Source organism: Tachyglossus aculeatus, chromosome 2 (assembly GCF_015852505.1).
Source record: "Tachyglossus aculeatus isolate mTacAcu1 chromosome 2, mTacAcu1.pri, whole genome shotgun sequence".
In the NCBI taxonomy this organism is placed as follows: Eukaryota; Metazoa; Chordata; class Mammalia; order Monotremata; family Tachyglossidae; genus Tachyglossus; species Tachyglossus aculeatus.
The window spans coordinates 17,974,298-17,987,206 of NC_052067.1; the positions used below are offsets into that span (position 1 = coordinate 17,974,298).

The window sequence follows — 12,909 nt, forward strand, 5'->3', positions numbered from 1 at the left end:
TCGCATTAATGATCAGGTTAATGCTCAAACTGTGGTTTAACGATTAACGTTTGGGGTGTTCGGGGAGCGGGGGGTGGGAGGGGGAAAGAGGACAGAGCTGAGGTTTTTCCCAAGGAAATGGAACTTTTGCTGTAGAAACAGTTTCTCTGGGGTGTGCTTTGGGAGGAAGGGGAGGAGGGGGAGGAAGAGGAGGACAGTTCCCTGGTTGTTTTTTTTAGGGTGTCCTGGACCCTGCCGAATACGAGCAGCTGAAATTTATCCCCTTTCACCAGCTCTGGAATTCATTTTCTCTGGGCAGGTCCACGATTTTTTTTTTTAATCCAGTTTGAAGAGAGGAGAGATTTCAGCTGCCCCGGCCTGCCAACACACCGTCTGGTTCCCGGCCTAGAGGGGGGATGAGGAGAAGGGGGAGGAAGGAGAAGGGACTTATGGCCAGCTCCTTTCCCCGATCCCTCTCCCAAGACCCCTAAAATTCTAACTTTCCATCCAGCTGAGCCTGCTGTGTCTGAGCCCAGCTTCATTGGCAGGCCCGGGCCGTGGGCGCGTGTAACTTGGTGTCAGCCCAGGCAGGCAGCGCAACAAAAGAAACCTTGAGAGTTGGCTTGGAAAGAGCCGGCTAATAGGGGAGTCTTTGGCAAATATTTGAAAAGCTGCTGGGAGATTAGCGGTATTTGTATTCAAATATCGCAGTCTGATTTCTCCATCATAAATATACTTAGATCTTTCCCCAAAGCGTCGACACGCGTGGCTCCCCTCTAAGTATAAAGTAGGACTCACTCATTTCGAGCTTTGCTATTGGAATATTATTTAATATGGGTCATTTCTTCTTAGGTGCCTTTGCAATGCATGTGGATACCAAGTAGTCTGGGCCCTTGAGGATATGTGTTTAGCTTTGAACAAATAGATATAGAGTTACAAATCTTATCTATTATATAATACACAACCAATTACATTATGTTAGGTGCATTATACATACACACAGAGTTACTGATAACTGATATGCATAATACATACACACACGGAGAGTAACTGAGCTCGCTTAATACCTCTCACTTTCCTCTGGTACATAAAAGCTGCATTCCCATATCAACGTTTCGAAACGGATGCGATTGGCAGAAAATCGCCCTGGTGAAGGGGAGGCTCAATTCACAAACTGATGATACTTTTATGGGGAACAAATGGTAAGGAGCATGGAGCCCAGAAGAAAAATATGTTATGGATTTTATTTCTAAACTCAGTCTTCACTTTCCTTAAGAGGTGCTAGGCCTAATCCCTGAAAGAACAAAGAAAACCTTCTGTGTTCAGTATCTCTTTGCAAGAAAGATTTCTGAAAGCTGCTTCAACATTACAATCCACCCTCGTAGGCACGTAATTTATGGCTCCTCTATCAGGGAGTAAACTATACTAATTACCTTCCTTCATCCCAAACTAGAGGACACAACTAGCAGGAACTTGAATAGAATTTGGGAGAGTTTCTCCGCGTCCAGCTAGAGAAAAATGCCCAGATATTATGACCTCCAGTATATTTTCTTTCCAGACACGAGCATCTGAGTATCTCACCAAAGAAAGGCACAGTATGCATCCAACTCGAAAGGCCTAGTGATACGTAATACCAGCAACTTATCTGCGAGCACGGGGAGGAAAAACTCTCGAAACAGCAGGGACATTATGACAAGTTTCCTCAAACCAGGGCTTAGGACTCCGACTTCCTAACTCCAAAATTATAAGAAGTCAATGCAAACAGCCAGGAACGTAACAAGCCCCCCTCCTCATTCCCATCCCCCGCCACCGTGTCCGAACCGTCCTCCCAGTTGCCTGCCCTGGCTGGAAACCTCACGGAGTCTGTAGAGGCTTGGGGTTGGGAGGCGGGTTTGATTATTTGTGGTTAAGAATCTAGAAAAGCACCCTTCACATCCATTACCAGTATCTTTTACCGCTCAAACCGCTCTGCCTTCTCCCTGATTCCAGTGCCCCTCCAGCCAGCACTCTTGCCTTGCATCATTCTTTGTCTGTCTCTAGATCCCGCATTCTCTGGGAAACGAGCTGGCCAGAAAATTCCAGCTGAGTTAAAGATTGATCAGAATCGCTTTCAGACTACTGGAGTTGCCCGCGAGCACGATAGACAAGGCTTCTCGGATTTTTCCTTGGCCAAACTCATTCCGGGACGCGCGGGAGAGTGGGGTGTGGAACGCGCTTACCTCTTAAAGATTTTCAAGGCAGTGCATTGAATTGTTTCCTGCTTCGGGCGTTCGGTAAATCGTCTTTTCCGGTGCCCGGCCGTTCTGCAGACAAACAAACAGCAGTGGGTGAATGATCGCTGAGAATGGAGGGAACTGGGGGAGTGTGGGGCGGCTGGGTGGCTCGCAAAGGCTGCGCTACGCAGTGACCTTGCGCACATAAAAAGTCACTAAAGTCCCTCCGTGGATCGCTTTTATCGCCTATTAGGTTCTGTTCTACAAATGGACCGAATACGGTCATTTACTGGTATTGGTAAAAATAAATAAGGCTCCCCTTTTTCCTTCCTCCCCTTCTCTCCCACTCTCTCTGCCTCGACCTGACGGGTAGAAGGGAAAGGCAGATAAGGAATTATTTTTTTCTGCCTCCAATGTGGCTCGGTTCTATTCTCTGATTCAAACTCGCTTCAGAGCTTCCGAGTTCTACACACGTTTGCTTTATTTCCTTTCGCTAACAAAGGGAAGTCTTGTTTGGGATCACTCAGTCAAGGAAACTCATGAAACCCCATTAGTGGTGTTGAATTCTGTTGGAGAAAAATCAGATTGGGGCTCCGGTCTTCGAGCGGAGCTGAACATGGTAGCGATTTTGTCTCCTTTTTAGTCAAGCCTGGATCTCGTCATCTCTTCGCCAAGCCTTATTGTGGGCTAACGAGATCCCAGCTGCACTAAACCCTTTCGACTTGGCGAACTTCTGCTGAAGACGGCGGCGGGGGGCGGGGATGAGGGCGAAGCGGGCACTTGAAGACGGTATTACAGGACGCCAAGAAGGCAGCCATCGGACGCCTCAGAGTCCTGCTCTTTTGGTCAAATCGACCAACAGAAAGAGGGAGTCTCTACGTCGCAAAACGATTGCATGCATTACTTGCAACCAGATTCTGTCCACTCTATTGCCCATCGGGCAGAAAATAGCAGTGTTGCCATCGTGAAACTTTCTTGAAAAAAAAAAAACTTCCAGTTGATGTCCTGGGAAAGGTTGCAGTTCTGCCTCGAGAGAGCTTCTCAGGAAGGGGCTGCTTTGACTGTGTAATCTCATAGTTCCATCATGGCCACCGGCAGGAGAGGTTTTGATGTAAGCCCCCTCATCTTGTCCAAAGCGAAGGTGTCTACCTACTCTGTTATAGTGCACTCTCCCAAGCGCTTAGTACAGTGTTCTGTACACAGTAAGCGCTCAATAAATATGATTGATTGATTGATTGACGGGGTCACCGCTGCCTGACCTGGGCGTTAGGGTTAGGCTGTCCAACAGATCCCACTGAATTTTTGCAAGTTGCTTCACTGGACCCCTAGCCAGCTCAGGAGTCAGTGACTGCAGCGAGCATTCGATTTATCCTTTGCTGCTATTTCGTTTCCCGCTCTCTTTGCCGTTTCCCACCTAGAAATCATCCTGATGATTTCCTCTCCATCTCCTCCTTGATCTCTTTTGATCTTTAATCAATACTCAGTTACAAATTGTCATACACTTTATCGGAAGGCTTTCCCCTTCTTGAAATACGCCGTTTGCCTCAGAGAAGGGGTAGCCTCGATTTTTTTTTTGATATCTCAGAGCGCCACATCAATATTTTCCTTTGCCACTCAAGACACTAGACTAAACTTCCCCAGAAAGACTTGCTCTGAAGCCACTTTCTCAGAAGCCATTTCCCAAGACTGTGAGGCGTCATCCACTATGATGATGCCCATTTTAATTATTCGTGTTTTTATTATTATCGTTATTTTATTATCCCAGAGCTTATAACATTCATTGCGGCAGTTCCACTTCGTACATAAATAGTTCCGACTAATGAGTCTTAGAGAAATTTGCCCGTGACTTTTCCTTTACAATGCTTCCTGGCTCGCCACTGCCTTCTTGGACCTGCGCTCCGAGCCGGTGATTTATTAACGCCAGAAAAATGGAACAAAGCGGCGCGCTCGCGCTGTGGTAGCCCGCCTTCCACAGTGTGAATCAGAACATCACCGAATGTACTCGACCCGGTCCCGCTTCATCACAAAAGCCAGAATGTGACCACAAGGCACCCCAAGCAAAGCTCCAACACCTCCCCCAGACGCAACGGGCTCGGCGGACTCGTATACAGACCCCGCGAAACGGTCAAAAGAGAACGCAGCTCGAAACGCTCACTCGATACTCACCAGCAGAGTCCCTATTGCCTTTCTTAGAGAGTTTAAAGTCTGTCAGGATAAATCGGAGGGTGTGTTTTTATCAAATAGGAAGTTGGGTTTCACTTCTGAGAGAATCACTCCTAGTGAGACCCTGACGACTACAGATCCATTCCTGACTATCTGCATTAATTATTTAATGAGTCACGTGACCTCAAAGATTACAATTTCAATATCTCCCCATGAACAGAGGCTACACCTTTATCTGCGAGTGCAGGGTTTTCTCCTTTTGCTCACTTGGGTCCCCCAAACTCCTCCAAGGATTACGACAACTTTTCAGTGCCTTGGACGAACCACTCGGCTATTAAAAACCGAGGGCAGGTCAGTTTCTGGACCTCAGTTCGAAATTAGTCACCGGATTCCGGATGCGGGTTCTTGCTGAGAGGTGGCCTTAACAGCCCATCTTTCTTATAATCCTCTTTACATATGCGCCCATGATGAAGCAGGAGCTGACTGATCACACTTGCTCGGGATGGTTTTACACCGTGTCTTTGCCTGTCTGATGGGAGCTCTCCAAAGAAAGGTGGAATCCACTGTGTGTATTTTCCAGGCAGCTACGAGGCCAAGAGTTAGTGGTAGGGATTCAACATAGATCAACCCAAACACATATGCATTCTGACACCAAGAAAGACCCGTGGGTAGATAGATCTACCCGCATGTGCATTCTGACATGTGGAAACACACATGGGTATGTAGCTACCCAAACACGAGTGCATTCTTATGTGTAGAACACGCATGGGGGGGTGTCTGCCCATGGCTATATCATAGTTAAGATCACACACACAAGCACACAAGCACACATACACACAAACACACACACACACGCGCACACACACACACATACACACACACACACACACACACACTCCTTCCCAGTTCCCAAATAAGAGAAATCAGGCAGGTAACGGATCTGGTGTGAGTTACACATAACAGAGCTGTTGGGTGGAGTCAAGCTGGAAGAAGTCTCAAGCTACCATAAACACGCTCCCAGTTATTATTAATGAACCGAAACAAACTATCTCCTCGCGGTCCTATTTCTCAAACTCCAGAAACCCACTGAAAGGGCAAGCATAATTGTTATTAGGCCGATCTATAAATCGGGCAGACTATTGTGATATTTATTCTACCTCCGGGCGAGTCTGTCTATGAGGGCTTTAAGAAAAGTCTCAACAGAGCTCACCCAGGCCCACGGGGATGACGGGTCTCTGTTTGCCTATCGATTTACAGTGGCATCCTAAGAAGCCTGCTTTAAACAGTCACCAGTCTGTTTGTGCTCTTGAACCGTTGGGACTAGATGAAGATACTACTCTGAGCAAAGCTGCCAGGCCTTGAGACTGGACGGGGAGGCACTAATGGGAGACAGCAGAGAGAATAGGCTACACGGGAACATGTGGGACAAGGGAATGTAGGGAATAAGAAGACATCCGGGAGCCCTCATAAGTAGAATCCTTGAAATTGTGCAGAAGGCACACTACGTGCCCCCCCCCACCCCGCACCTTTATGCAATCTACCTAGGAAATCTTCCCAGGGAGCCCATTTCTAGGTATTAAGTACTGCACTATGCCTGTCACAGTTGAATTCCTCCTGTAATAAAACACCAGGTATAGCATAGATTTCAGCAAAAACTAGGAAAGATAGCCTGCAAACTGCCATTTTTCTTCAGGGGGAGGGCGATAAGTACTTGGCTCAAACTGTGACAATTAAAGTGTCTCGGATCCGATTTAGGCTGATTTCAGATGTGAACAAAACCTCCATTCCCAGAAACTTGTGAACCTTCCTTCTGTAGCTTAAGTAGACAAGAGAGAGAGCAAGAGAAAGCGAAGGACATAGAGAGACAGAGACAGAGAGAGGCCAAGCCAGAGAGACAGAGAGATAAAGGGGCACGGAGGGGTTGGGTCTAAGGCTATAGGCTCTATAGAATACTGCCTTTAAAGGTCAAGGGTTTGCAGGGCCAGTCGGCTTCCCTAAAAAAACAATTAATGGGACAGAAAATTTGTCCTTTCGGTGAACTCTTATGGTTGCCCTAGCAAAGGACAGACAATGCAAGATTAAAAACCCCACAGTTGAAATTACCAAATTGTGATAACATTCTGACTCTAAGACTAGGTCTCCACTAGTGAAGAGAAACAAGAGATTTGAAGTCCTCTCTGGTTTACTCAAAAGACGAAAATGATCTTCCTTACCTGGGTATTTCTAAACAAGGTATTTTGTGGCCTGAATGATCTGGATAATTTGCCTAAATTCTCCCTAGCATAACTGACCGAAGGCCCTATACATGAAGGTTGGTGAGACTTCGGTACCTCCCCTCCCCCCGAAAAGCGTAAATATGAGCAATTACCTTAAATGATGAGACTCTGCCATATGATACTTTGCAGTCCGGCACTCAATTTCCACCGAGACTCTACCCTTGCTCTGGGTTTTTGTTTTTTTGGATTTTTTTTTTAATCCAGCCAAGATGCTGCGTCCTTACACATGACCACATTTTTCCAGGAAGATCCTTTCCTCCTCCACAGAGTTTTCCGAGAGAATGCCGTTCAGAATTGCTGTTGAATTACAAAGAAGTATTTATTGCATGAGGTGATTAATGATTCTTAGTAAAATTGCTATTTTCAGAGCGATTTAATTTCTCTTTTTAAAAGTGTGGGTGCGGGGGTGGGGGGCAGGGTGGAGTGTGTATGGAAGGTTAGTCAGTTTATCAACATCGTTTACTCAGCTTACCCGAGCACACCGTCCACACTTTCTAAAATGTATTTTGAATCCTTACCGAATGGTTGCAGTTATTTCTCCAACCCTGAATTTTACTGGCAAGCCACAAACAAAAGCCTGGCAGAGAAACGGGAGCTGGCCAAAGAGCTCGAAATGCTTTACTTCATTTTCCGATCTACTCTATTTCGTTCATAATTAAAGAGCTGGCATACGTTTGCCGGCAACAGATAGCAGCATGTAAGAGAACCGTGCTTTTTCTCATGCTTAGTTAAGTGTCAACCACTGAAGGGCAAATGTACACAGGTTTTATGAAAAGAAGAGGCTGTTTTGGAGGACTCAGTTAAGTTTTTATTTTTTCTTTGAAAACCTGCGTTCTCATGGAAAACTCAACGAATCTCTTAATATCCGGAATCTAAATTTCTGGACTGTTGCGATGGGAGTCGTTTCATCACTGAACATCTTTCTCTGTTTAGAACAGAAAACAGGGTTTTGTGTCAGCAAGATTGTTGTGGTTGCCCCACAAATGTTTTGGTCTAAGATTTTTGCTTGTTTAATCAACTAGGGCTAAAACAAAACCAAAAAAAAAAATAACCCGCAGATGAGGAGAATATTCTTAGGATATCAAATTGTCTAATAATTTAAAGAACGGTAAGCTTTTGGCTTTCCCTAGTATGAGAATCCTCTGCGTCGCCTGGTCTTTGAGCTCCTTACAATTACGCTTGAATGCCGTTGTGACATCATCCCGCCCATTTCTCTCAAATGAAACTTCTGAGTGGTACCGGAGAGCTTCATTTTATTTTTAAAGCTGTTTTTTTTTTCTTTTCCAGAACACAAGACATTGCTTAGTATACGGGTATCTTTAAAACAGACAGTCGACCAGAACTTCTTTGCACAACTGTATTTTTTTTTCCCGCAACACATGCTAGTTACTTGAAAAGGTACAATAAATACCAATGTGATGAATTAATAATGACCGACCACTCATTTCAGGTGTCATCATGGTTCAATGTGGAACTGGATTGCACAAATCATCCCTATGGAATTTGCTGAACTTCCGTGCAGGCTGCTTTATATAGAGAAGGACATATCCACATAACCATATAGATCCAAGCTAAGTCTGTGCCAAGTTTGTTAAAAAAAAAAAAACCGCCAGCCAACTAAACAATAAATAACACTTTCTTCCATTGTGAACTTTTCTGTTGTTATTCAGGCAACCGACGAAGCAAGACATCTGCTCAACTAAAGTTGAAGACAAACACACATTATGTTGGCAATCAGTATTAAAATTAATATAGCATGACACGCCTACACTTTGCACTCAGGGGATCATTTTAACCAAACAATAAAAGCAGAAATTTTAGGAAACACACGAACCCGTGTTTTAAGCCTTTAATGTTTTTTACAGTTTATTCCCAGCACTTCGCTCTATATACAGAACAAGAAAATGCACAATTTTACAGTTGCACATGGACCTAAAAGCACTCCTCTCACTCACTAGACCGTGCCAGAGAGTAAGACAGTATCCCTATAACAATACTTTAAATAAATGCGATAAGGAGAAACTAATGTATCACAACTACATCGGGGCTATACACTTAGAAACCAATTAAATAACCTCAAGATGTTCAAAATGTCTCTCATGTTTGAGCTCGTAAGCTCTTGTGAGTTGACCTCCATGGAGGGAAAGCCTACTTTCTTCCTTCTGGACGTGGCTCATGCACACATTCCCCGAACAGCCCAACTAAACTCGGTGTCTGATTCTGTGTCAATGTCTCACTAGTTTGTTGGGGGGCTTTTCTAACCTTCTTTCAAAGGTATTTTACAGCAAGGGATCCTTTTCAAAGATTCAGGATCTCTCATCCCTTGCTCTGCAGGTATTTCCATAAGTAACTATTACGGTAGCACGCCAGCAGTATCTAAATCATCGGAATAGCTGTCCAGGAATAGAATGGAAAGCAACCTGTACTCTGGTGCAGGAATTTTCACTTTCTTTACATACACCATTGGGTTTTGCTTATTGTCTATGTGGTCCAGAATTGAGGGGGAAGGCGGGGGAAGGGGAGGGAGGAAAGGAAAGCAAAAGCAGTTGGGGGAAAAATAGGACTAGGTAGGTGTCTGTGAGATTATAGGGCCGAGGGGTTTGATGTGGAGCCATCTGGATGGTGGTGAGGGTGGTGGTGCTGGCCCTGAGTCTGTGCTTTTGATGACTGGCTGGCAGAGACTGGGTTTGAGGAACGCATCTTAGTGTTGGGCAGCTTGTGGTCTTTCTTCCATTTCATCCTCCGGTTCTGAAACCAGATCTTGACCTGGCGCTCCGAGAGGCAAAGCGTGTGGGCGATCTCGATGCGACGCCGCCGGGTCAGGTAACGGTTAAAGTGAAACTCCTTCTCCAGCTCCAAGACCTGCTGCCGGGTGTAGGCGGTTCGAGACCGTTTGGGTTCCCCTCCATTGTAATTGGGGTTGACTGAGCACACGCAACCCAGGTGGAGGAGGAGGAGGAGGACGAGGAGGACGAGGAGGAGGAGAAGGAGGAGGACGAGGAGGAGAGGGAGAAGAGAAGGAAAAGGATGAAGAGGAGGACGATGAGGAAGGATGAAGAGACGGAGAGGGAAAAAGAGCAATTGGACATAATCATTATATAATAACCTGACACCAAGTACACGTAAGATACATAACGGCGGAGAAAACGTTTCACAGGCTATTGACAATGGGAAACAATCGAGAGCCATAAAAAATGGTGCTGGGCACTGGGGCTGAAGAAAAGCTTCAAAGCCTCATGGCCCAGAGCCACTGCCAGGGCAATTAAATTTATGGGGGCTATAATTACTGCCCTAACAGTTTGGCGTCTCGTAAATCTCCTGATAAAGGGACCCCGGATACAAAAGGTTTCTCACGTTTTTATTAGGTGGCATACACACACACACACACACACACACACACACCCCACACACCCCCTCACGTACACAGCCATACCACTCCAACTGGCCGGGCAGCAACCTCGCTCTGGTCGCTCCCCTCCCGCCCCTCGGGCTGCCGATCCCCCCTCTCCCTCTTTCTGCCCCCCGTGCCCTCCCACCCCCTTCCCCCCCCCGCCCCCGCCACCATCCGTGCCCTCTCCCTCCTCCCCGCTCCAAGGCGCCACTCACCCGTGCTGACATGGATCTTCTTCATCCAGGGATACACCACGGGCTCTTTGCCTTTCAGGCCCGAGAGGCTCTTGTCGGGCAGAAGCAGGGGGCACCCAGGGGGGCTGCCCCTTGCCGGGACGCCGGCCAAGGGGGCCGCCTCGCAGGGGCGAGGAGGAGGAGGAGGAGGAGGAGGAGGAGGCGGTGGAGCTGGGTGCTGCTGATGCTGCTGCTGCTGCTGCTGCTGCAGGACGTGGGTCTGGAGTAAGGGCTGCCCGGCTCCTTTGGCATGGGGAGAGGTGCCCGGAGGCTGGTCCTGCTGCTGCTGCTGCTGCTGCTGCTGCTGTTGCTGTCGCCCGGGGCTGGCGCTGCCGTAGCCGAAGGGGTAGCTAGGTGCCTGCCCGGGGTAGAGAGCCTGGGGTGGCGGCGGAGGAGGTGGAGGAGGAAGAGGAGGAGGGGGAGGAGGAGGAGGTGGAGGAGGAGGAGGAGGGGGAGCCTGGTAACCGGGATCCCTACTCGGACGCTGCTGGAAGTAGCCGGGGGGCGAGTGCCCGCCGCCGGGATGCGAATGCTGGGGAGGCTGCAGGTGCGGCGGCGGCGGCGGCGGCGGGTGTTGCTGGGGGTGATGGGGGTGTTGCTGGGGGTGATGGGGGTGCTGGGGGTGCGGGGGGTAGCCGCCCCCGCCGCCTCCGCCGCCGCCGGGGCCGCCGTGCTGAGCGTACTCCTCGCAGGGAGGGAACTTGGGCTCGATGTAGTTGGAGTTTATCAAAAACGAGCTCATGGTCATTAATTTGTGAAGTGCAAAAATACTAATTTTTCTCGCGTTGTCGTTTTTCTGGGCTCCGCGAGGCCCCTCCCCCTCCTCCCTGCGCTTCCCATCCCCCCCCCCCCACGCTCCTTTCCTCTCCCCCCGCTGTCAAGTGCCTCCCCCTTTCCTCCCCCTCCCCCCGCGGCCGCTGACAGAGTTGGGGCCTCCCCCCCCCCCCCCCGCGCGCGCTTCCCCGGGCCTGCCCCTCCCCCCACCGCGGCGCGCGCTGCCAGCGGCGCGGTCACGTGACTCCCTGCGGACCAATGGGCAGGCCGCGCGCGCGGGGCCCGGATCAGGAAACGCGGGGCTGGATGATGGATGCTGGGGGGTGGGGGGAGGGGAGGGCGGTTGACGGGGGTCCCTCCGCCCGCGCCGAGAGGGGCAGAAAGAGAGAGAAGATAATAATAATAATAATAATAATGGCATTTATTAAGCGCTTACTATGCGCAAAGCACTGTTCTAAGCGCCGGGGAGGTTACAAGGTGATCAGGTTGTCCCACGGGGAGCTCACAGTCTTAATCCCCATTTTACAGAGGAGGTCACTGAGGCCCGGAGCAGTGAAGTGACTGGCCCAAAGTCACCCAGCTGACAAGTGGCGGAGCCGGGATTTGAACCCATAATAATCGTAATGTTGGCATCTGTTAAGCGCCTACTATGCGCAAAGCACTGTTCTAAGCGCTGGGGGGAACACAGGGAGATGAGGTTGCCCCATGGGGGGCTCACAGTCTTAATCCCCATTTTACAGTTGAGGGAACTCAGGCACAGAGAAGTGAAGTGACTGGCCCAAGGTCACACAGCTGACAAGTGGCGGAGCCGGGATTTGAACCCATAATAATAATAATAATGTTGGTATTTGTTAAGCGCTTACTATGTGCAAAGCACTGTTCTAAGCGCTGGGGGGAACACAAGGAGATGAGGTTGTCCCATGGGGGGCTCACAGTCTTAATCCCCATTTTACAGATGAGGGAACTCAGGCACAGAGAAGTGAAGTGACTGGCCCAAGGTCACACAGCTGACAAGTGGCGGAGCCGGGATTTGAACCCATAATAATAATAATAATGTTGGTATTTGTTAAGCGCTTACTATGTGCAAAGCACTGTTCTAAGCGCTGGGGGAACACAAGGAGATGAGGTTGTCCCATGGTGGGCTCACAGTCTTAATCCCCATTTTACAGATGAGGGAACTCAGGCACAGAGAAGTGAAGTGACTGGCCCAAGGTCACACAGCTGACAAGTGGCGGAGCCGGGATTTGAACCCATAATAATAATGTTGGTATTTGTTAAGTGCTTACTATGTGCAAAGCACTGTTCTAAGCGCTGGGGGAAACACAAGGAGATGAGGTTGTCCCATGGGGGGCTCACAGTCTTAATCCCCACTTTACAGATCAGGCACAGAGTAGTGAAGTGACTTGCCCAAGGTCACACAGCAGACATGTGGGGGAGGCGGGATTCGAACCCATGTCCTCTGACTCCAAAGCCCGGGCTCTTTCCACTGAGCCACGCTCCTCAACACACACACATCCCAACCCCGCGGTCCTCCCAATAGGATCTTTTTTAAAAAAAGAAAAAAAAAATGCAAGCGGGTTTTATCCCTCACCTCCCGCCCGACCTTGCCGAATTTGCTGTCGGGGGGAGGAGAGAGGGAGAGGCCGGCCGGCGGCACCCAATCTGACAAGACGTGACTCCCGGGGCTGAAGAGCGGGGTTCGTTCCTGATAATTGGATCGTTTAAATTTGTGTTTTTTTCTCCCTCAGGAAATTTGAAGCCCTAATAATACCATCTAATCGGATGTGGCTGGCGATGTGAGAGATGAAAAAGATGCCCGAGAGTTTACGTGTATACGTGTGTGAGAGCTTGTGTGAGCTTCTAGACTGTGAGCCCACTGT

General features: G+C 48.7%; 2 protein-coding genes across 2 annotated transcripts in view; both read right to left on the reverse strand.

Moving 5' to 3' along the window:
* The window catches only part of HOXA3 (homeobox A3), a 20,489-nt gene extending 13,657 nt beyond the window's left edge, over positions 1–6,832 (reverse strand). The window contains 2 exon segments of the mRNA XM_038765676.1: positions 2,199–2,282; positions 6,724–6,832. The gene's annotated coding sequence lies outside the window, so the exon portion shown is untranslated.
* Positions 6,833–7,873: 1,041 nt separating this feature from the next.
* Positions 7,874–11,020, reverse strand: HOXA4 (homeobox A4). Its single transcript, XM_038765689.1, has 2 exons — positions 10,238–11,020; positions 7,874–9,555 (listed from the first exon to the last, which is right to left on the reverse strand). The coding sequence occupies exons 1-2, from the start codon at positions 11,001–11,003 to the stop codon at positions 9,215–9,217; spliced, it is 1,107 nt and encodes a 368-aa protein (XP_038621617.1). The 5' UTR covers positions 11,004–11,020; the 3' UTR covers positions 7,874–9,214.
* Between the last annotated feature and the right edge of the window lie 1,889 nt (positions 11,021–12,909).